This window comes from Spea bombifrons, chromosome 4 (genome assembly GCF_027358695.1).
Source record: "Spea bombifrons isolate aSpeBom1 chromosome 4, aSpeBom1.2.pri, whole genome shotgun sequence".
In the NCBI taxonomy this organism is placed as follows: domain Eukaryota; kingdom Metazoa; phylum Chordata; class Amphibia; order Anura; family Pelobatidae; genus Spea; species Spea bombifrons.
In genome coordinates, this window is record NC_071090.1 from 54,810,190 (window position 1) to 54,835,327 (window position 25,138).

Sequence of the window (25,138 nt, forward strand, 5' to 3'; positions counted from 1 at the left end):
GAACATATACCTCTTGGTCTCTCGACACTCAAAATAATGACTTTTTTTATAGTAACAGAGCACCGAAGAAGCATGAAAAATTACATAATCATCCAAATGGCGCTAAACATTTTTGTGAAAGTTTTAACTTTTGCAATATTGGACTTAAAATGTAATATAAATGGAAAGAAAATGGTAATCTGGTTTTACCCTGTAGACCATTATTTTAATCTTATCTATTGACCTGCAAAGGTGTGTCACCTATTAATCCCTTGTTTTATGCAGTCTTGAGCCCTGCTCTTTGATTTCTTTATAGAGCATTCCCTGTCAATAAAGCTTCTGGAATGTTCCCAGAAGGTGCTTTCTTTTCAAAGCATCTGAGGCATTTTGCATACTTATTTTGTATCCTACCTATCCTAGTGTAGTGGAAAGAACAGCACCTCTAATGTCTCAGACTTAGGCAGCTCTATGTCTTCTTCTCACATTGCATCCAGGACAATTGAGAATGGGGTGTCACTGTTTAAATTACTTTTTACAACCCATCTCTGGCTTAAATGATGGCCTGCATTTAACGCACACAAATTAAACCATAATGTGCACTCTAATTTTTCTCTGATTGTTGCTTTTTCTCATTCTCTGGAATAACTCATCTTTTGATCTGGGTTGACACTTTTGTCTGCAGAATGGTGGAAATAATTGCTTGTGAAAGACGTTCATCTAACAATATAAATATTACTTCTAAAGTATATTCTAAACAATATGTATCTTTTACTTACATGTTGGCTGTTATATCTTCCCAGCTTCTATACATTGTTTATTTGGGTCATTCTCATTGCCAATATACCACAGTGTTATGAGCTGCCTCGTATGACTTTTGTCACTTTTATTTTGAAAGTTATTCTCCCAATAGTAACTACTTGGCAACATTACACATAAAATCAGTGTTGGACCAATGGACTACTTATAGCTATGGGTGTATAAAAAACAAACACACTATTTTTTTAATCACTGGTAACTTGTGACTGTTAGCATGTTTATCACCTTGAAGGAAACTCCTTGATAAAACAGTGTCAATTTTCTGAAGCTTTCTGATATTTAAGTAACTCCCCAGCAGTAAAGATTATTTGCCAATTTATGTGACACTGGAGATGATTTGCATACTACTTAATTTTAAACATACTGTTAACCCTGTTATTTTGTATGCAAGGTACATGGATTAAGGTCATGCAGCTAGATTGTGATCTGTGTGGACTGTGTATGACAGTGTGATCTATGTGGACTGTGTATGACAGTGTGATCTGTGTGGACTGTGTATGACAGTGTGATCTATGTGGACTGTGTATGACAGTGTGATCTATGTGGACTGTGTATGACAGTGTGATCTATGTGGACTGTGTATGACAGTGTGATCTATGTGGACTGTGTATGACAGTGTGATCTGTGTGGCTGAGAGGCATAAGTGGTGTCTGTGGTTGAGAGTGATTTGTGTGTCTTGAGAGTGGTTTGTGTGTGTGTGTAATTTCACTGCCCATTAACACAGTACACACTGTTGGAGTGGTGTGTTTGGCTGAATGTGATCTGTGTGGTTGACCTTGGTTTGTGTGGCTGAGAGTAGTGTGTGTGTGTGTGTGTGTGTGCAACTTCACTACCCTTAACACACAGGGTTCTAGCCTTAACTTTAAACATTTGCTTGTCTCTCCAATGAAAGTGACATTTGGGTGGATTGACATATGTCTGACAGTGTTTGCATTGTGAGCTGCAAGTAGATGCTTATGTGTTGCCTGTTGACATCAGCATTTAAGTTGATATAGAACTTCTGCCATCCATGTGAAGCACAGAAGCTAATACTTGCTTAATTGCTTGTAGATTCTTGTTGTTTTTGTCAGCAGTTTAGATTCAGTCTTTGTCATTAGGGCTTATTTATCAAGACCACCAAAACACAAGTAAGCAGTTGCATTTTAGGACTTGGAAAAACACTGCGGCTCAAATTAAATGCTAAATGTTGCATGGCAACATTGTACCTTGTTATACAGTTGGTTTAAGAAAGATGAACATTCAGAAATTGTTACACTGCAAGCAATTTTATAGTGTGTTCAGTAGAAGCACTACATGGTAAGAAGACTGGTAATAGCAAGACTTTTCCTCATCGGATTTTTTAGTTGAGTATCTAATTTAAAAGCAAATTGTCCACAATGATATGTTAACACATAGTGTTAAAACATATTGGGCTGCATGTTTCACAAAACCCCAGCGCAATGTGAATACAACTAAGGTTATTTTATGACTTAGTACTACTAATACCCAGGGTGATATAAGTGTAGCTGCTTTTCTTCTGATTTCCTTATGATTGCCATATACATGTAGCTGTGGAAGCTGCAAGTGTAACATTCCATAATTGATGCTTAGTTTTAGTTATACTAAGAATTGTAATAAAACATTAGGAAATTAATTATTTGCCTTCATTGTTGGGACACATCATTTCCCAGTTGGGAGACTAGTATGACTCATTATGTGAAAGAAATTAGGGTACACATGCATAGTATAACAGTTTAATCCCCCAGAGCAATGTTAGGCCAGGATTTATGCCAGGTAGTATGGATCCTCATCAGGCTTCAGCTTTTTACGCTAACCAGGGGAGATTTTTCCCTCTCACTCTGAGATTCCATTAAAACCTTCTAGGTTTTAGATAATGTTCATGCATGAGGGTTTAAGGAGAAAGAGCATTAAACAACAGGAGATCTCTTAAACACAAAAAATTAAGTTTACTTGTCCTCGTGGTGGCACAGAATTCATTGAGATTTAGCTGGGAGCCTACTGCACCTTGTACCAGCCAGGAACATAGGGTTAGGATCCAGCCAGGCCCTAGGCTATGTTCTACATGACTAGGCTGTCTAAAGATTTGCATCGTAGATATTGCAAAACTCTATTTATACATCTCTAGAGAACATTCGTGGAACTCCCCTCTCCCAATTCTAACTTCCTAGGCCTTCAATCAAAGTTGCATGTGGTTAAACTGCTTGAGGAAACACCAGCATTAGAATGGCTGACCCAATGTTAGTAGTAAATAACCAAATTAAGTCAGACAATGTATATTCTCATTTTTTGTGAAGTAAAAACATATGTCAAATGAGTTCTGCACTTCTATTCATTCCTATATTAAATTTGGTAAAGTGTGGACCAAATTAACTCGACATCGTAACCATTTGATTGCAGTTGTTGCCGCCAAGGGTGTGATTACGATTAATGGGGCAACAGCATTTTCACATGGGTGATAAAGGTTTTGATAAACTCTTTACCTTCAATAAATGAAAACATCATTTAAAAGCTACTTTTTGTGTTATCTTATATGAAACTTAGTTGGGTAGACGGCCCTGGCTTGTGTAAAGCAGTGTGTCTTTCTGACAGGTTGTTCAGCAGGTATCCATTTCAACCAAGCTCCATTTGGGAACACTTATCAGGCACCTACCATCACTCTGAAACACTGCTTCCAAATCTAATAGGAACTCTTTATTTCTCAGCCCGATTTTAAATGTTGCTTCCAAGCGCATTTGTTATCTACAAGTGGAGCCACACTGCTGTCTACTTCATATTTTGATGCATCAAAAATACCCAACCCACTTTTTTTTACTTTTTGTAAAATATGTATGTAATACATAATTCTACAGGCAGAATGTAGCATGAGAACACTTTTTTAATATCACTTTTACTGTACCTATTTAAATAGTTATCAGTATCACTGAATTTAATAATGGGTTAAATATTTACCTTTAATCTATTGCATTTTTTGCAATCCCACACAAGATGCCACTTGGGTAATCATTTTGTCTAAGTGATGAGAATAATTACAGTATGCAGTATTACAAAACAGAGCACAAAGTAAAACCAATTGAGTATTACTAAAGTGTGTGTCAAACACATATAAAATGATATAACTTTGTAGTTATGGATGTAAAAATACACTTATTAATATACAATTGTGCGTCTGAGTAGTCTTCTTTCTTTATTTTTGTATTGGTTTACAGCAAAGGGACACATGTGATAGTTTACATTTTGAACCCATATTGTCAGCTAGGTTTGACAGTTAATGTACAAGAGTTGGAGCTAGCAGGGGAGCTGTAGTTTCAGCTCTCTGTATTATAAAGGACCATAACCTGTGAAATTTCACTGCAGAAAAACTGAACTACAGTATCCCTGCACAATGCAAAGTTCAGTCGGTGAGGTGACTTTCAAGAAATCCTGCTGATTTAAATATGCTTTGCACAGGGCCAAAGCTATTCTTGGAGTTGCTACTTCATAATGTTAAATAAAGCCAGTCAGATGAAACTATAGCTCTTTGATAAACTCTAGTGAATAAACACTCTGTACAAGATTCAGATGAGCTGTTGGAGTTGGTATAAACCATTACCAATGGTGCTTTTGGCATTGGGGTAAATAAGGCAATATTATAGTTTGTGTACGACTATCTCTCTGACACCCATGATAGATATGATTGTTAGAAATGGGTTTCGTGTTTACAATTAGTATCCTTTCTTTCTCATGCAGTTTACCTTACTGTAGCAATTGGCGAAAACAACTACAAACCCCAAGTAAATGTCCTTATAAGCTTGTCTTAAGTCATAAATGTTTACAGGCGATGTTATTGTTGCCCTGCATGATGATTTTATTATGGCTGTATATTATAGTTAGTGTATCTTCCCTAGGTAAAAGGGCCATCTATTAGCCTTATGTGACGTTTTGTTTATGATCTCTTTTCAGTCAAGGTACAATGCTTCTAGAAGAGATGGGTGCAGGGACTTTATGTTTTGTACCGCGCACAACACCCACTCATAAATGTATTTGTGTCAATGAATGGTGTTAATTAAAACAACTGAACTTTCAAGATTAATTGAGGAAAGAGTAACAAAAAAGAGCCTTTCATTAAATCCCATTCAGCCTACTTTTTTACAAAAAACAAAATAAAATAGCATGCCTGAAAGTAAGACATTCTATGGAAAAGAGCCTTTCGTGAGTTTTCTTAATTAATATTAACTTCTTCAAGATTTTTATATGTGGTAATACACAGTGATATTGAAGATTTCGAAGAAACTTTCTTGTTGCAAGTGTTTAGATATGTTGTTGAAGGCACTTAATCACCACCTGACTGAAACCTTTATAGAGTTTGTTTCATAACGGGAAAGCGGAAGTCATTTTATAGTTTAAGTGCCTCTCGTGTAACATTATAAAACTGGTCAGAAGATGAATATTCTTTTATTTGACATAAGAGAACACAATAAAATATATAGAAAACCCATCTGTGGGTGTTTTTCAATGAATACCCATTTTAATGACTAGACTACCAGCATTTTCTGTTTGCTAGCAATAAAAGTATCAAGGACTGAAGATCAAATTGTGTGCTATATCACTTCATAAGAAAAGGTTTCTTACCAATGAGCCAACTCCCTTGTTACCATTAAGACTTCCTCAGGATTGAATGTGGTTTTATTGTCCTACATGGAAACATTGGTGCTGGAAATGTGTTTGCACCCTTGAATTAAACATATCCGTGTCCACGATCCTGTAGCCATGTAAAAATTACTAGCGCACATTTTATAATGTATTGAGAAATGCTTTACTTTGTTTAGGCATTCGTGTATAATTGTATCTATTTCAACTATTTAAACCTATTATTCCCTGATGAAGGATTCCTATTTATTGTTTTTCTATTTTTTTGGTTTGCTTGTTTAGGGCCAGTGTAATGAATGCATAGTAGACCAGGTCTTGCATTTATTGTTGGGGAAAAAAGGAACAAGGATTAACTTTTTGTTTTCTACCACTAATGACATTTTTAAATGTAGAATGCAAATGGACCATGAAAATTGCCCAGTTATAAACCTTTCAATTGTTTTACTGATATGTTAATCATAATTTATGAAAAGCCTAAACATTCTCAAAATTCTTCCTAATCATTTTGTAGTACTAATACTTTCCCATATAAACTTGTAGTCTAGCATTCTACCATGGGAAGTTATGACAATCATTTACATATACTTGTTCTAGTGTTCCTTTTAACATAAAAAAATGTGCCTTAGGCATTATTTAACCACTTAACATATTGCAAGTTTCTCTTATGTTATGTTGTTATTTTATAGTGATTTTAGTCATATAACATGATTATCTTCCCTCAAAGTTGGCTGACTAGGCCTCCCTAGTACGTTGAACTCTTTAAGACTTTATGAGGCAAAGTGGCAGGATATTATATCATATCCTGTTGCTCAGCAGAGAAGGCCGATGCTTCTTAGGTATGTGCTAAGGAGCGACTCGAGCCACCGCCTTGGTTTAGGCCTAAGGCAGTGCCTAACCTGTATACACCATTAGTCACAGATGCAAATTGTGCTAACTAGGCTAAGGCCAATTTTCTAAATAGCCAATAGAAAATAATGCATACCAAGAGCTCAATTAATTAAGAAGTAATACCTCTTAATTAGTTAAAACTAAAAAGCAGGTTTTTTTTTGGTGATAATCCATAAATGCAGATCTAAAGAAAGTGTCACACATTTTAACAAAATTGTACAATTTTTTATTTTATATACTTGCTTTTTTATTATATAATGTTCTTTTTTTATATATATTTGCTCACTCCAACACATCAATATTGCACATTCTTTCTTAGCATTCGAGAATTGCTCTTTGGAGTTGGTAGCAGCTATTGTACTTATACAATATTCAGTTTCTTTGATTTATTTCTCTTCTTTATTTTCCTTTTCCCTGGTGCATATTTATACAGAATTCCTCTTAGCCTCTACTACAGTTGTAGTGCATTATGGCTATTTATTAAACAGTTTTAGCTTATCGATACCATTCAAAATACAAATAAACAAGACACGTGTTATACCCATTATGCCCTTAAGAAAAAAAATCTAGATTAGTGGCTTTAATTTGTTCATCTTTTTAAGCACACTTCATTAATTATTGCTATCAATCTGCTTGAAGAGATAAGGGAATTATCATTTAGGTAATCTCACCACTGACAAAAAGTTCTCTCTAAGGAAAAGAGTGTTTAATTTGAACATGCATGAATCAGGATCCACAGAAATTACAATGCGCACTTTGTGTTTTATTACGCTGTGTTAAAATTAGATTCTAAGGTGAATTAAAATTGTGATACTAATTTAAAAGTAGAAATGTCTTTTCAAATACACTGCTTCTTTTTCATAATTTAATTATTCTTGTAAACTTTATCCATTGTAATATAGAAATTAAAATCTGGGTTCCCTAGTCTGACTGGTAGATATAATTTAAATATAAAAGAGAGTACAATTCAAAGTAGTAATTACCACTCTAAGGGTATTTTATGCTTAAAACATTGGTGCCTTGTGCCACCTGGTGGATTTATTTATTTTTTTTGAATATTTTTTCCATACTTATAACAAAAATTAAAAAAATGATCTCAATATGAAATATTATCGGTATATTATAAAGAAATATTATATTAACAAAATGCTGTCTTGCATTTTTGTTATATGAGACATTACATTACTTTTTAGTAAAATGAGTCCAAAGGAAATAACTTTTTACTCTATTGGCTGGGAAGATTTGATATAGGATAATGCTTTGAATGTACTTATCTGGAAAGAACTGAATCATGCACAGTTATTGGGGTAAAGCACAATAATCAATGCAATGTTACAGATTCAATATAAAGTTAAGATAAAAGTGACTTATACTTGGGGGAAAAAAGAACTAAAATTGAACATTTAATTTTAATTAATTCATGTGTTTGGTAGTGGTAAAAAATTCCTGTTATCAAGCTTTCCACCTGCAAAACCTACTATAATAGCATTCACTTGAAATAAAAATATATCCATTTCTGAAAATGTGTTTCCGTTTACAATTTCTCTATGTTATATGTAGGGTCTTGTTTTAATGTTAGTAAATAATGAAGTGGCTAAACCTATGTATACGGTGAATTGGTTTAATGTGCCCATTCCTTCCCCCACAGGTATGGTGATATGGTTCCAAAGACCATTGCTGGAAAGATTTTTGGTTCCATATGTTCCCTGAGTGGAGTGTTGGTCATTGCCTTGCCCGTCCCTGTAATCGTTTCCAACTTCAGTCGGATTTACCACCAGAATCAACGAGCAGATAAAAGACGAGCGCAAAAGGTAATACATATTAATTGCATACATCCGATGCCACAGTTTGTAAGAAAGATTTATATCCCTGTGTCCTGTCAGTTTTAATACGGTAATTTAGTAATCTTTTACAAAATCAGATTGCTGCAGAAAAAAAATAATGGTAAAAAACACATTAGAACATAAGCATCATATTACAGTATTTCCTATAATATATTATTCACCTCTTAAGAGATAAAGTACCCCACCCCCAATAGTGTCTGCCTTTATATTCTAAATATAAACCAACAGTTCAATTTTTTTATACTCTTATTTGTGCAATTTTGGTGGATTTTGTATTCCAAAAATTGCAGTAGGACATTGCCACCTGGCATTTTGTGGAAACTAGTTTACTACAGGGATAGGTTTGGCAAAAACTGCATAGATTCTTGTGCATATAGTATTGATATAGTGCTAAGATTTGACTGTAACTATTATAAAATTAACAATTACTTTCTCATTTTTAACTATGTAGCCCAACATTGAGCTAATACATCAGCCGTATAAGCCACAAAGGAATTATTTACGAACATAGCAATTTGCCTTTCTGCTAAACCAGATGTCAAAATGGTAGCAAGGCAGTCTCAGTTTAAATTAAAGACATAGGTAAAGAATTGAACATCAAGTAGACATTGCATTAACTCAAATTTTCATGGGAATACCTTGATAATTAATTTAAAAAAATCAATTTATTTTACAGAAACAACACGTCCCTAGAATAAAATCCAAATGAAATATTAGAGCAGTGTAGAATTTTCTTATTGAACATCCCACGTGTACATGTATTTTCCTTTTAGACATGTGCGTGATAAATGTGTTACACCAAGACGCTTTTTGTTATATTTATATGTGTTATTTCTTTATTTTTGCAGAAAGCAAGGCTTGCAAGGATTCGTGTGGCAAAGAGTGGAAGTGCAAATGCCTTTTTACAGAGTAAACGCAATGGTTTATTAAGCAAAATGGTGCAGGTAAAGTATCGTGTTCATACTTTTGATTCTGTATAGCATTTGCCAGCTTTCTAGAACATCAAAAGAAGCTTTCTTATTAATATCTGAAGAATTCTAGTGAAACGGTTTTTTTTTTCTAACCACTTTATTTAATAATAATAAAATATTATGTGAGTATGTGTATATCTGTGTACCTTGAACCTTTGCTATGTGTTTGCTGAAACCGGCTAGTATTATGTGCTGGGGGTGAGGGCCTTCCAGATTTGTATGTGCCAAGTAGGGGCTTACTCGATAGTGTTCTGGGGGGAGAATAAATGCACATATGCCATGTGACCCCGCTGTGTTCTTGTTTCCCCTGGGCGGTAAAAGAGAGGTTGTGCACAGCCCAGTGGACCAGTGCGTGCCAATGTTGTCGCAAGTAGAAAGCTACAGATGAGGCAAGGGTAATAGAACAGAAAATGAATGAACAAATAAATTAATGACTTTGTGAATCACTATGTATGAATGATTATGTGTGAATGAATGAGTATGTGTGAATGAGTATATATAAGTGTGTGTTAGAATAGATGTGAATTTATAAGTGTTTGGGGCAAAGATGGCTCAGGCAGGCTATTAGGGGCCACAGACATTCTGTTTGGGGTCAACGATGGCACAGTCATGCTGTTTTGGTGCAAAGATGGTGTGGGCAGGCTGTTTGGGGGCAATGCTGGCACAGACAGGCTGTTTGGGGGCAATGCTGGCACAGGCAGGCTGTTTGGGTAAAACACTGGCACAGACAGGATGTTTGGGTACAACAATGGCACAGACAGGATGTTTGGGTACAACAATGGCACAGACAGGATGCTTGGGTGCAAAGATGGCACAGGCAGGTTATTTGGGTGCAACAATGCCACAGGCACTGTTTTCTTGAAAGCATGGCACATACATGCTGTTTGGGGGCAAAGATGGGACAGACATGCTGTCCTGTGGATGCAATCTTGGTGCTGAATCAAATACAGGGCTTATACAATTGATTTATACCTATAATGCTGTGTTTCCATGTATTGGAAAAAGGGACTCTGGGGGTGATGACGGGGGTCCAATCAATATTATACACAAACCCAAAGTTACATTCGCGTTTAAACCATGGATTTTGCATAGGCCGCCCCAGCTTTTTATGCAGGTGAAATGTACTAACCTTGGCCCCTTGTAATGCAAGGTAAAGTTACTCAGTTAAAAAACTGTTCCCTGTAGTTTGTGACATCTAAATGTCTTACATATGAGAGTACTGTACATTTCAGACACTAAGTACTCAAAACAGTATCTTGAGTTGCATACCCCTCTCAAACAGTAGGAGACGTTGTCATTGCAAGAATAAAGTCACAGTAAGTGTGTGCGCTGAAATGCTGTATCTATCACACCTGCATGTTTAGCTCTGGAGAATGTCTTTTGACAACTCAAAGCTGCCACTGCTTGTGAGATTTTTTCCTGCGGAGCAGATAGTCAGACCGAGAAGAGAATTGTATGTTCTGTGACTACCTCATCCCAGGTTGCCAACATCTGTCCATAGCACACCTGCGTATCTATTCTGCCTGGCTACACAGTGTAACGTAATTAACTTTTCTATATGGAAGCACATTGTGGTTCAAAATTTGAATGATGTACATTTTTTTTCTTATTTTTTAAAAAAAACAAACTTTGATTAAAAAATTTGGTTGAAGCTGCGAATGTAGTGTAGTCGATTTTCAGGTTTGAAAAAAAAAAAAATTAACGTAATACTTGTAATAAAGCATTTTAGTTGCAGTAGCCTTTTAAAGTTATCTGTGTGCAGTTTTATATATATATATATATATTTATATATATATATATATATATATATATATATATATATATATATATATGCAAATGAGTGACATTTCAGAAAGCTCTTGTGTCTGGCCGTATTACATGGATCATAATTCCTCTAGAAAGTATCTTTTCAATGCACTACTGTACACTTACCAAATAAAATTATTTATTTTAATAAGATTCAATATGAAAGACATGCCAGAGGATATAACATTTGTATACACCAGGTCAAGCTAAAACAGGGCTCATATTCTGTTATTTTTAAATGTTAGGGCCAATTTGTAGGGCAATGAGCATGCAATTAGTGTATCTGTTTTAATATGTTTAAACTGCTTAATGAAAATCATGCATTATTTTGATTTGTAGGGTTCCAGAGAAGAGGAGCAAGCAATTGTTAACAAATGTGGCTCTACATTTGCCACACAGCACTATCACTTGCTTCATTGCCTTGAAAAAACCACGGTAAGGACAAACTGGGAGATCACATTTTATTTATTATTCTTGTATGATATTTAAAAGTGTTTGTTTTTGTGATATGCCTTAATCACGTGTTTGTATTTTCTTATACTGTGAAATGAAGGGGGGGTTTATCTTTCCAAGGCCATGTTTAGGGTATTAAGAATGCACTCTGATACTTTTACTTAAAATATAAATTCACTTAGTTTAAAAAAAAAAAAAAAAAAAAAAAAAAAGCATATGCTTGTTTATCGATATACACAAAAGTGATTGAGCCAATAAATCTCTATGTGTTTATTCACTGAACTGCAGGAAGAAAGGACCGGTGATTAAAAAGCTACGTGCATAATCATTTTCTTACATTACAGGTCCTCGGGGGGCCCAGATATTTTTTTGATGATTGGCATTAAAACTATACAAGTAAAATGCAGACACAAGCGTAATGAGGCACACTTCTAACCTGAATTATTTTAAGCTGGGCTAGGTAAATCCCAGGAGCAAACTGGCCACTTGCTACTCAAATGTAACTCCTGGCACCTACATGTTCTATTATCTCTCTGTGGAAAATATTATTTCCTGGCTTCTATAAAAGAACCTGGCTCCTAAATTCTATATAAATCTGTGCAGCCCCAAGGAACCATCAAACCTAAGTAGATCAAAATGCCAACATAGGCAGTAAACCACCAGATAAATTGACAGAGTTAACAGGCGACGGTGGTTCCCAAAATGCTAAATATATGACTCTCTGACACCTTTTTAGATGTCGTCCTTACCATAAATTTAAATAGAGCACAATATGTGTTAAACATTAAATAAATACAAAAAAACAGGAGTGTGTGTTACTCCATTTATATTCGTCAATTATTATTTCCAAGAATAATCAATGAGATGGAGGTACATTTTAACTGTACTTTTAAGATGGCTCAAATTCCTTTTATTCTCAAGTGTGTAATTATCTTTCTTTTGTCTTTGTTTTCTCTTTGTCTGTCATCTATATAATCCCTGTTCCCTTATTTTCCTTGTCACTGCATTACCATATAGGGGTTATCTCATGTTTTGGATGATCCCATCTTACCAATAAGCAGTTCACCAATCATTAAGGTACCATTTCAACTTTGCTTGTGATTTTGGAAGATTTAGATTCACCTTCCTTCAGTGTGACCCCAATATCTGTAATCAACAAAGTATCTCGCTGATTAATGGAACAAGACATTCAAATGTGTTTAAGTTGCTGATATTTTGAAGGTGATCTATGTCTGAAAAAATCAGTCATTTTGTGTGCATGTGAAAATGTTTGTTTCACTTGTTTTAACATTGTATTCCATATCACAGTTGCATATTATCACTGCTGTTATGTTTTTTTCATTATTAATACTTACTTTCATTATTAATTGGATGATCTCACTAAAAGGTCAACATAGCAGATAAAATATATATATATATATATTAAATTTGGTGTCTAATGTGCATTGAAGGTCAAATAGCACCATTATGCAGTGAGAAATAGACTTTTATAATAACAGGTTCACAACTCTCAACATTTTAGGTGGCCAAAGAAAAGCCTTTTTTTGTGGGATCCTTGTTATCAGTGGCATATTCTGCCCTAGACTACTGCTCCTGGCCTAGTTATGCTGCTGCATAACAGTGGCAATGTTCTATTGTTCAGCTAATAGGGAGATCAACGATCTCCCAAACCGATCAATTAACACCGGCCAGAGTAACCCAGAGACCCTGGAGAGCCTGATTTACATTGCCAAAACTTAAACTGGAAACAAGGCCTTACTGGCCATACTGTTAGGGATATTAATGAGACAAAATAGGTAAAACCAATATTTTATCACACTGAGGCAGCGCTGACTTTTTAATGGCAGCCAACAGCCAGTAATGTACCCTGCCTAAGACAGCAGGTCCAGGGGGTGGCAGCACCCTCAATGTGCCACTGCTCAATGGGCTGGTTGCCGGGGTCCCCAACTGGCCCATTTACTCTATAGAGGCTGTGCTGACTTGGTACAGCCTCCATAGACTATATTAGTAGGAGATGTGTGCCTTTAAGACATGGAGTGCTGAGAAATGACGTCTTACCGCAGTGCTGCATTCTTAAAGGTACAGCGTACTTTTAAATGCGGTGCAGACGCTGACCGAGGAGAGGGCAGTTGGTGGAGCTGCGCTAGGTCGGGCCTAGGGCAGCGCAAAAGGTAAAAAGCGTGCGGCCGGGCATATGCAGCCGGTGGCTGGACACTGCAGCACCTGATCTGCTGCTGAGTGTGTGGCACTGTCAGACAGTGGCCCACCGGGCATTTGCCATGGGTGCCTGATGGCTAGTCGGGGCCTGACTGGAAATCATTGACAAGTAGTCGTATCAATAATTATTGCTAAAAAGATCACACACAGGGGTTAAGGACAAGGAAGTAACTATAAACTAATACAAGCAATGCATCATTTTAATTATTAGAAATATCTGTTCCATGACACAGATGGCATGATTTGCTATCTGTGGCATTTTTGTTATTTGAAAAAGTTACATCATTAGATTCTCAGAGTCTCTATGTGTAAGTGTAAATGTTATGTCAAAACTAAATTAAATGTAAGCCAAACATCTATTTCCATGCGTTTGCCTGAAAGAAACGGTTAATTTACAGATAACGCTCAGCTATCATATGCATTGTTGCATATGATGGCAGGAGTGTTCCTATAAATTCACATTTTATGGGTAGTCATGGGTTGTAGATGGGAAGAACAGTTCCGTGGAGAGTATTGATTAAGAGGTTCAATACAGGTATAAATGGAGCAACACGTTGATGTCCTGGACCTCTGCAACAACCCTCTTTATTATTACTGTATTCCATAAATCACCAAACCTTTCACATGTTTTAAACTACATTATTCATTTTACATGCATGGAGTACGGACTCTAACGCTTACCACTAAATCTCTTTTCCGTTTGCAATTATCCATACGTTCATGATCTTTTAATCAGTCTTGTTAAAATTAGTATCAGTTTATGATTTCTAATCACTCTAAATAATTGAGTCAGTCATTAGATCTCATTAGTTTTAAAGGGAAGCTGTCAGTCATTTCATTCATTTACCATTAGATGTTTGGTAATGCTACACTTAACCATTTTTTTAAGCTAACTACGTGTTCCTTGCATAAGAATCGGATTTTAAACGCATAATCTTTACAGAGTAATACTGTATATTGTGTATGACTCACTGTGGAAGAATGACCAATGATCTGGGCAGGCTATTTGGAACACCAGTGAAATGCCCAGTGGGCCAGTGGCTGATAGGACCACATAGTTACCCTTACTGCTGCTCTAGCAGCAGATTGGGTCCAGCGATGTAGGGCCACTGGCTAGATACACGTGGCCATATGCTGCATGAGTATAAATGTAATGCATGACCATTGGCATTAAAGTGGCATAAGTATTGGGGATTCTGTCACACTATGTGGCCATAAATTGCTTAGCCAACCACTACGTCAAAGTACCCCAATTTTGTCCCGTCTAATTTATTATAGCTATATTGCTGACAAAGGAGCTGAATCAGTAGGAGTGCATTGCATTTTAACCCAATGAGACCCTCTTGCAAGTTAAGCCTTCTCTGGACACCATTAATGAGGCACATGTGTGGCAGTTTGGGCTGCAATGAGGGTAACATAGACATCCTTGCCTATGGAGCTCGAAAGCCTTTTTTCATTCCCTAAATATAATGACGTTAAAATAGAATGCTGAAGACAAAATGAACGTTAATATGCGTTTACGTATTATAAGTGACAATAAAGGGCATTTTAACATGTTTTTCTATAACTATAGCATACGACCAGCCTTCATTGTGCAGCTTTTAGTGCATCATTCATTTTACCCAGTATTGGCTGGAAATGGGTTTATAAACTAATTTCAATCTCAATTAACTACAGTTTCCAGATCTGCTCTATAATTCAGGAAATTAGTTTGGAACCAGTTACATAGTCATATTACAATGAATTTATAATACATACAAAAAGTTTAATTAACACAGAGCTGCATATTGATTCATTGCCCATATTGTTTATTTCTCCGACCAAACCTAATTACGATAGATAGATCTTGGAGCTCTCTAGATTTCTTAGTGCCTGTACTAGCTGTACAAATACCTCTGAGGATTTCCAATAGATCTGACAATGCCCAGAATGTACAGTTCAGGACATTAACTAAACCTATGTAATGGTATTTATAGGTTAAACTAAACAATATATGTATGAGAAACCTACCTTACATGTATACTATGGAACTCTCATCTTAATATCAGTATCTGTGTTATTATTTTTATTCTCCATTACATTACTCTTTGCACTATTAAGTTGTTGATTCATTGTTTAATTTGGACAGCCTCTGCGAGGGTAATAAAAAGAAATGTAATGTCATGAAATTGGTTACAAAATGCTAGCTGTAACATAGCCTGTCATCAATCTCCATGATGCAAACTTTTATACTAAATATCTCTAAACAGTTACACTGATTGGCAAACAAAAGTATAGGTATTTAATATATAAATGTAGTTATGATAACAAGCATTAGTTTAAAGGGACAATAAAACAGCATGGCATGTAAGCCATAGCAGTGTATTGACTTTAAAGCTTCCATGTTGCAGACAGCTGACACAAGCTACTCTTTGACATTGAACAGGATTGTTACATTCATAATTCAAAACAAGTAAGATCAGGACCGGACCGGCAATGGCCAGGCAACCCTAGTGATTTAAGCTGGCGCTTGTCTGATGACATAAATGCGGCCAACAGGTGGTTATGCTTGGCAACACGCTACTTTTTTCTGTTCTTGTAGAATGCCGGCCAGTGTGCCAGATGGCCAATCTGGGCCTAAGCAGGATGCAATCACACATCACCTGCCATGTCAAGGTAGTCCATATTCACTTGGTCAAAAAGTCCAACCATTTGATGTTAACTTAGTAACGCAATTTTTTTCTCACCTCTTATTTGTTCTGATTTGGTCAAAATGCTAAAATCTTGTGTTTATCTACATACATATTGTTGGCAGTTTCCCTTGAAATATATCATGAATTTAACTGAAGGATGTGCTGTTGTCTGGATGTGGTTTTAATACAGTAGAATGAAAATGTGACCAGTCTCTGTTAGAAATGCAACACTTTTTATATCAGTCTTACATAATATTAAACTGAGAAAGAGAAAATTAAACGTATTCCCTTGGTAGTCACTTAATTTTTCAATTGACTGTGTTTTTTTTGAAAACTGAGACGGAAATGATTATCAACATAATTATTACAAACAAATTAAAAAGTACCTAAAAATTTTCAGTGTGCTGTGTGCGTACTTATGCTGTCATTACCATTACACATGTGTGACACCCTTATGCTTTAAAACCAATTTACTTTTTTACAGGCATATTTTTCTGCCCTTTTTTTTTCGTGCCGCCGTTTTGTAATTACGTCTAATGGCATTTGTCTCAGTTGATGGCAGTGCATTCACAGCTGTTGGTAGATTTTTGTTGTACCCAACAGCACACCAGAGGCTATATATATATGTTTTACCCCCAGTTTATTAGCGTGCTGTAGTATTATAATGATTCTGATGTCTCTGTCTTACGCACTGCTGACAAATGCGCTCACAGCCATCAAATGGCACTAAATGGAGCATGGAGTCGATATAATTTTTACTTTGATAAAAATCACTTTGTATATGAAATTACATTTGTTGTGGGCACTTATGTGCTCAGAAATAAAGACTTGCAAATGCCATGGTTTCTGCTGATGATTTAGATAAAGGTTTTCACAATGCCATAATGTTCTCATGTAGTTTGGCTTCCAACATATTTGCAGCATGAGTTATATATGTACTTTAAAACCAATTGGACAAGAAGTATATGATGATGCTCTAAATGGAGTTTAAACCAGCTTAATATGTTTCTGCCCATGCTTTCTATTCGGAAAAAGAAGCTGAATGTTCTAAGATTACATTCAGTTTTTTTTATTTTGTAAGATTAATGTTGATGTCAAGGATGTAAGTATTACAAGCTAGAAGAAAACAGTCCCTGAGAGCTTTGTAACTATCTTACTACATTAAAGAATATTAATAATGCTCATGGTTATGATGTAAAATGAGAAAGGTGACTACTAATTTCAAAGTGCCATTAAAAAGACATTGAAAACCATGTAAATACCAAGAAGATGTCTTGGCCTAGACAGACTTTAAGAAAGCAACCATAATTTTTAAGTGTAAAGAGACAAGGCATAGCATAGTATATTTTTATTATGAAATCAGACAAATGGAAGTATTATTTTTTATTTCATCCCCTTATTTAGATGTTTCATATTGGGTATACTGCTGTAACCTATACTGTTTATACTATTGCTTGGTAGAAAACTCTGCTGACTTTTTGTGAGTCTACTGGGTTCTTTATAATTGAAACTTTAGTGCCCAGTGACTTTATGTTGGAGTTTAAACCAGCGGGATCTCTGTCTTGCAGTCATTTAGTTGCAATAGTCTAGAAAGAAACTGCTATTTATATCACTATATAGGACAAAGCAGAGGAAATCAGGTAGAAAAGTTGAGAAGGGTTGCCATATTAGCATTTAAAGTTGGACACCTGTGAGTTCTGCATGCTGCAGGGCAGCGGTAGGTAGAATTTATACACGCATTTAACTTTTTTATGCTAGTGGGTGAATTTAAATACTTCTGGGTATCACTTGCTACAGACTGTCCTGTAGCTAATGGTAAATGAATTGTAAATATAATGCCATACTTGGTTGGTGGGGTTACATGTATGGAACAGTAGGCAAATGGTATGGATTTCTTTAAATAGCGATGTTTTCTAGCATTCACAAGTCAGAGATCACCAGTTACTATGAAAGCTCGAGAGCTTGATTTCTTCCTGTATCCCACTATAGTGCATCCCAGTCACTGACGCTGTACAGTCCAATGGAGGAAGAAAGGACTTCACTATAAACATAATCTAACTTTGTTACACAATTCATGATAACAAATTAATAACTCGTCTGTCAATTCTGAATAACATGTGTGTTGTTGTTTGTTTTTGTCTTTTATTAATTTCACTTGTGGCCCAGAATCATGAGTTTGTAGATGAACAAACATATGAAGACAGCTGTATGGAAGTATCTACAATAAACAAACCTACAAACCATAGTCCTTCTCTGTCATCACAACACAGTGTTAGCCATTTCTGCTGTTCTCGACGGACTAAAAAGAACACAAGGATCCCAAATGCAAATGTTCAAAAATGCAGTCACCATGAGAGTCTTCAGGAGCTCAGCGCCATACAGATCCAATGTATGGAAAGAGCCCCGTTGTCGAACAGGTACAGTATTTTATTTTATTAGTGATAAAATTATAGAATGGTTAAATATATTTCTGATGTCCCCTTTTTGTGAAACGTTGGCATGCTGTTACGTGTAATAATAAGTAAAATACTAAAATCAACAAACACATAACATACTAGTGGACCTGTGGAACCCTTAAAACATTCACTACTGTAGATTGGTAAGTGGTCTTTCACGCTTGTTTTTCTGTATGCAGTAGAACACAGGCTAAGAAAGCATATTTACAATAAGATATGAGAGGTGTATGTGCTAAGTAGGCAATGAATAGGTTTGAATTTCAGTCTAGGAGTAGGTCATACTTTATAAAATGTCAGATGGTGAATAAGGGACTTGGGACCTGCTAAACCTAGAGCATTTAGGGAAAACCCTAGAAAGTTCTGGTATCATAGAAAATTGCCTTACTGACACACCTCTAGCAGATGAGTTAGATTGACTGCTAAAATGTAAATTAAAATATTCTAATGATCCTAATGTAAATTAAAACGAATTAAAGGGAACATATAAAATTAAGTTGGATATAGTTGCATTTGTAGAAAAAAAATTGTTTACAAAAAAATTTGTGTACTGAGGAGGGTTAGTCAAAAATGAATTTTCTATGATGGTACAACTACACACATTGCACGGGATACCTGCTAGTCACATCTAACCTTCACTTGTCGTTTTTCATGAACAGCAGATCCAGTTTAAATGCCAAAGTGGAAGAGAATGTTAAACTCAACTGTGAGCCGCCTTATGTCACCACAGCAATAATAAGTATCCCAACGCCACAAGGGACAACGAGAGAGGAGGATGGAAGATCAGGAACTCCTGACTACACACAACGGAACATTGTACGAGTGTCTGCTCTATAACTCACTCCACAAAAGTCTTTTTTTTAAATAAATAAATACCATGACATCTGCAGATAGCTCAAAGGGAAATGATGAAAACTTCCCTACCCGTCTGATGTTTTCAAGCAGCAACTGATTTGAATATTAATAACATAAACATGTTGGAACAACACAATGGGGCGATACATCAGATCTTCCAAACCATACAACAGGGTAATTGTGGGACTACATACATGAGCACAATGAAAGATCTCCCATTGATGACTTTTTTCCTTCAATGCAAAATTTTTATAAGGAAAGGGAAATCAACAAATAAAAAAAAAAAATGATAAATAAAGTGGAACACTTTTCCGAACATTAGAAAAAGCATTACAGCAATGGAAACATTTTGATTACCATATCCCGAGAGGATACAATGAACATTACACAAAGTAATGAATATGAAAGTACAGGCATTGCCAGTATATTTGTACTTATTTAAATGACAGCTGTAACGCATGCAGATATTGTTTGGAGCAGACATCCGAAATAATTGAAACTGTTTCCATGAAGCATTATTTTACAGGAAGGCTTTTCGGGCTCATTAACAGCAACTGGATGAATAATGTTTACACTAGCTAAACGAAGACAAAAAAAAAAAAATCATTTTGGGAATGGAACAATATTTATTAGTGTATCACCCGTGAGTTAGATTATATATTGTACATAACATAGATTTTTTTTTTGTTGCTGTTGTTGAGCTACCTTGTTTCTGTAACAGCTGCAATAATGAATTGTATGTTGGCTTCATCAGGACATTCAATATTTATTTACATATACTCCACACGCGTTACAGAAAACTGCAATGAAAAATTGCCTAGGGTTTACTTTTTTACTTTTTCAGGTCTTTTGCGTTTATTAAAAGGAAAACAGTCATTTGAGCAAAGATGAGAGCTATATTAGCTGCCTGGTATTTTTACATGAAAGAATTTTAAACTACTCGGGGTCTTTGTTTTTTCTTTCTTTTTTTGGAAAACTGCATGACAATTGTTTGTGATCGGTCCTGAATGCTTGCAAAAAATGCTTTGTTTCATTGTTAATTATTTTGTAGTGCTAATAGTGTCAGTTTTGTTGTGTATATATGTGTGTATATGTGACTCCACCAAGTCAAACGTCAAATAAAAGGGCAAATCTCAAACTGACAATATCAATAACGAATGTGTAGATAGGGCTGCAGAGCAAAACAATGCATTGTTTCCCTAGGGCCCGAATTACCAACTTCCTTAGTCTTCTTTGTGTCACCCTGTCATATTATATGCACAAGCATGAGACGTTGCAAGGCCTCCTTCCTCCCTTCCATCCCTTTTTGCAGTGCCTGATTCAGGAATTGTGGGTGTGCAAATGTGCTAGCAGTCCCAATAAATAAATACAAAGCCTGCATCCTCAGTATAACCATGCTAAATTGGGCTAGATACCCAACCGTGTTCTTTTTGTTCAGTCATACTGCTGCTTTTCCGTCACATACTATGAGGTATTGTGACACATCAGGTGAGCTTTTGTTCTTTAGCTACACTACAGTCCTAAAGTCTCAGATTTATGTAAAGTATGTGCTTGTAGGTATGGTATTAGAAACTGATAATTTTCCTTACTTTTTGTAATATGATCTATGATATGTCAATTATGCTTGGCTTAACTTGCCAGAAGGTGCTAGCCCTCCACAAGCTGTTTCCCTGTTATAAGACATGGATTTCCAAGTAAATCATTGTGGCTCTGTCCTGTGAACAACACATTTATTGCCATCAGTCACAATGCTGTGCTTTGAAACAACAGACTAAAGAAATGTCCAATTTAACATCAGATACAACCCTACCTATAGACAAGGTAGATGCCAGCCTAGAGTGCAGATAGCTTGTGCCGCCTTTGCAGCAGGCTGGTCCATCAGCTGCTGGAGGAACAGTGCCTGCTGGGCAGATCATTTATCTCCCTCTAACCGTCAGTGCGCTTAACATCACTGCTGTCATATCCCGGGGCTCAGCATTACTCCCTAGCAGCGTTGAGACATTTTTTTTTGCCTTTCATTGCTCACTTGGAATGCTGCCAACAAGTAATCATGATGCGCCTCACTGCAGAGCACCAGTATATGATGTCATATTCTGTCACTCTGCGGTGAGGTTGAGCACACCATAATGGAGGTCTGTAGGAAGAAGGACTTCAGAATGGTGAAAGGTAAGTGATGGAGAGAGATAAAGAGAAATATATATGGGAGAGATAGAGAGAGGGAGGAAGCAATATTGAAAAAGGGGGATTAATAATGAATAAGGAGAGGTGGAGAAACATGGTGAAATAGGAGGGATGAGATATAAAAAAAGAAAGAGAATGATAAAGGAGAGATAAACAAAAAGGAGACCGGAGATAGACATAGGAGAGACTTGGAAGCAGGGTGAGGTAAAGATAAAGAAGGACAAATAAGGAGAAAGAGGAGAAAAGGGAGATAAATAAAGAGAAGGGTGGGGAGATAAAGAGAACAAAGAGATAAAAAGGGGATATTTAAAAAACAAAAAAGAAGATAATGGGAGAATAGAAGGGGAAATAAAGAGAAAGGGAAGCAATAGGAACAAATGGAGCAGTAACTAGAAAGAGAAGGAGAAAGAAAGAGAAAGGGAAGGAACAAAGAAGTGTAGAGATAAAGAGAAAGGGAGGGTAATGTGAAAGGGGAGAGATGGGTAGAAAGGGTATAGATAATGAGAAAAGGGTAACATAATGAGAAAGGGGGAGAGAGAGTGTGTGTTTTGACAGTGTATGTTGGAGCACGTTTGTCTAAAGGCAAACAAGTGAGGCTGCAATCGCAAGTGAAAGGATGTTTCTGTGTAGGGGCAAGATTGAATGTGCATGTGTTCATGGGGAGGCATTTGTAAGGGTAGTGCATTTGTGTATATTCTGACAGTCTATCCAGTACTGTTCCTGTTTTGGGCCTAAAAGGTATAGAATGAATAAACCATGCACATGACCCTGACTGAGAGGAGACATGAGACTCTGAAAGGAGGGTGCAATATGGGTGGTGGGCAAATCCTGTGGATGCAATCTGGGCAAGTCCTGTGTTTGTGTGTAATCTAGGTCCTGCGGCAAGTCCTTATGTGTGCAATATGGGTGCTGCCATTATCATAAATATTGTATTCAACAATATTTGTGCTACTTGCTGAATAAGGGCAGAAAAGGCTAGGATAAAATGTAAGGCATTTAATATAAAAATCCACGAAAAAGCAGCTCTGTGCTTCATTTACTATAGAAACAAATGCAATAAGTACATATTTTTATGGAACAACCAGAATCTGAAATCCTGATGCTCCAGGAAAGAGTATGAAAACAAACTGTGTACTAATTTTAAACTTGCATTATCTCTACTCTATAATAGCACAGCGATCCATTTTCATAAAAAAAGAACTAAAATATACGAATTTAAATAATAACAAAAGAAGGCTGAAAATCCAGAACTTTATTTAGGAACAAAATCTGCTTTAATCTTCTGTGTTTTTGATGTTTTCTTGTGCTTATATACTTTTACAATTATATTTCATAGTCCAAGCATTATATTTAATGCCCAGGCAAAATCAGAAAAAAAATAGTTTAATACTCTGAATAGAACAGTTGATACAATGGCTGATTTTAACAAGCTGTATGTGACATTCATATGTTCATGTAATTGTTACATATTATTGAAATATAGCTATCATAGCATGTGTTAAATTGGTTATCATTTGTCCTATTTTCACGATTACCAATTGAGTGCAATATATTACATAGAAACCTAGAATATGGGAGCAGATAACCATTCCATCCATCTGGTCTGCCTATTTTTCCTGATATAAAGACTCAGATCATAATCAGTCCTGGGTCTTGTCTTGAATTCAAGGTAGCCATATGTCTATCCTATTTATGTTAAAATTCCCTCATTGTATTAGAATCTACTACTTCTGCTGCGACACTGTTTCACCTATCAACCACCATCTTTTGTTTGGATCCTTTTATTTGGAAAAAAGCATAAATACTACGGAGGAAAAGACAAATACTTTCATGGTTATGGTGTGAAAAAATCAACAACCATAACAAAACAGTGTTTCGCCAAACAGAGTTAGATAAAGTCGAGATATACACATATTGTGTTAAGGGTTTAGTGTTCATTTATTCATGAATCCTACTTATGCTTTTATGGAGGGGGGGTATTTTCATTTTTTTCTTTAAAATGTCAAATGCTGTTGCATAGTCTTTTTCTTCTCTCTTCTCTATGTATATTCCTACAGAATCAGATTATAATTTAATAGCATCAATAGGCCACTGCTTGGTTTTGATTTGTTTAGAAATGTCTTCTTGTGTTAACTTTATTGTCTGTCTCTTATAAAAGAAAGAAAAAAGGGTCTTTTAACAGAACACATCTTGATTAGCTGGGATGCCTTATGTTCTGTGAGGTTATTTTATGAACATTAAAGCTGTGTACATATTCTGCATTGTATTGTAAACTTCAAAGCTAATTAGCATGTCTCTGTTTTAATTGTACCCAGGTGTACATCATCCTGTTACTGTAAAAAACTATGAAATTATTTGAGGATCGGGCTGAAACATCCGCTTGCATTGTAATTTGTACATTAAATTCATTTGTGATATTAATAAAGTGCTATTACTTAGTCCCTAGAAACCCACAAGGATGAGGAAAGGTAAAATCATAATGGTATTTTTATAAACATGGGAAGATGTTTGGTTTACACAACAAAGTGCAACTATTCTTATAATATAGAAGACAAAATATTCTATGTCATAGCTGCCATATTTTAAAGTGAGCCTAAATATCCGTAAAATAAATATACATTTAGTGGAAATGTTTTACCCAACAAGAAATAATACTAAGTATGTAATTCAAACAGGGCCGGTTCTACTTGAACCGGATCAGCCTTGGAGGTGGTAGCCATAACTGGGAACTTTCAGGGGTTGACCCTGAGTCTCAGGGTTTTGTCCCAGGGTCAGATTCCCAGGGTCAGATTCCCAGGGTCAGATTCCCAGGGTCACACAGTCTGGAGCTGACTCCTTCCTATTCTACACTGCTGTGATCATATATAAGAATCTGAGAAGGTGTTTTTGCCCACAGTATGTTATTGTTGATATAGTTGCTTGAATGCAGGCAAAGAGGCTGCATTAAGTGTATCTTTAATTACTAGCAAGTCAGGGTTCTGATGAGGATCAGTACTGGAGCCATTTGGGTAACACATTTGATGAGTCACTACATAGAATCTTCAGGGGTTAATATTTCAAGAGTCTCGGGGTGAGCTGATTAAGAAAGCTCCCATGGTGGTAGCTCAAGTGCGGCTGCTCACACAGCAGCTGTCAGAATAGTTTCTGGGGCAAAGTAAGGGTGACATGTAAGAGGTGTGAGAGAGTGTTGCATGAGAGATAGAGTGGGGTAAAATGGAGTGAGTATGTTTTAATGTAACTATGTGAGAGGGATTGTGTACATGTGTCTGTTACAGAAGATGTGTAAGTATAAGTGTGTGTATATGTGTGACAGTGTGTAACTTAGTCACTGTGGGGCAAGGCAGAGGGGCCTCTCAGCTGTTCCTGCCTTCCATGCC

General features: G+C 36.1%; 1 protein-coding gene across 3 annotated transcripts in view; it reads left to right on the forward strand.

Moving 5' to 3' along the window:
• The window catches only part of KCND2 (potassium voltage-gated channel subfamily D member 2), a 133,035-nt gene extending 112,326 nt beyond the window's left edge, over nt 1-20,709 (forward strand). Inside the window, exons 2-8 of one of the 3 annotated variants that reach the window (XM_053464328.1) lie at nt 7,958-8,120; nt 9,002-9,097; nt 10,873-10,878; nt 11,270-11,365; nt 12,401-12,460; nt 18,439-18,689; nt 19,385-20,709. In XM_053464328.1, coding sequence (XP_053320303.1) covers nt 7,958-8,120; nt 9,002-9,097; nt 10,873-10,878; nt 11,270-11,365; nt 12,401-12,460; nt 18,439-18,689; nt 19,385-19,562 — 850 coding nt within the window. In that variant the 3' untranslated portion in view covers nt 19,563-20,709. Of the gene's footprint in view, nt 1-7,957; nt 8,121-9,001; nt 9,103-10,872; nt 10,879-11,269; nt 11,366-12,400; nt 12,461-18,438; nt 18,690-19,384 lie in introns of all 3 variants that reach the window. The other 2 variants (XM_053464330.1, XM_053464329.1) reach the window with 2 other exon arrangements.
• Nucleotides 20,710-25,138: the final 4,429 nt, after the last annotated feature.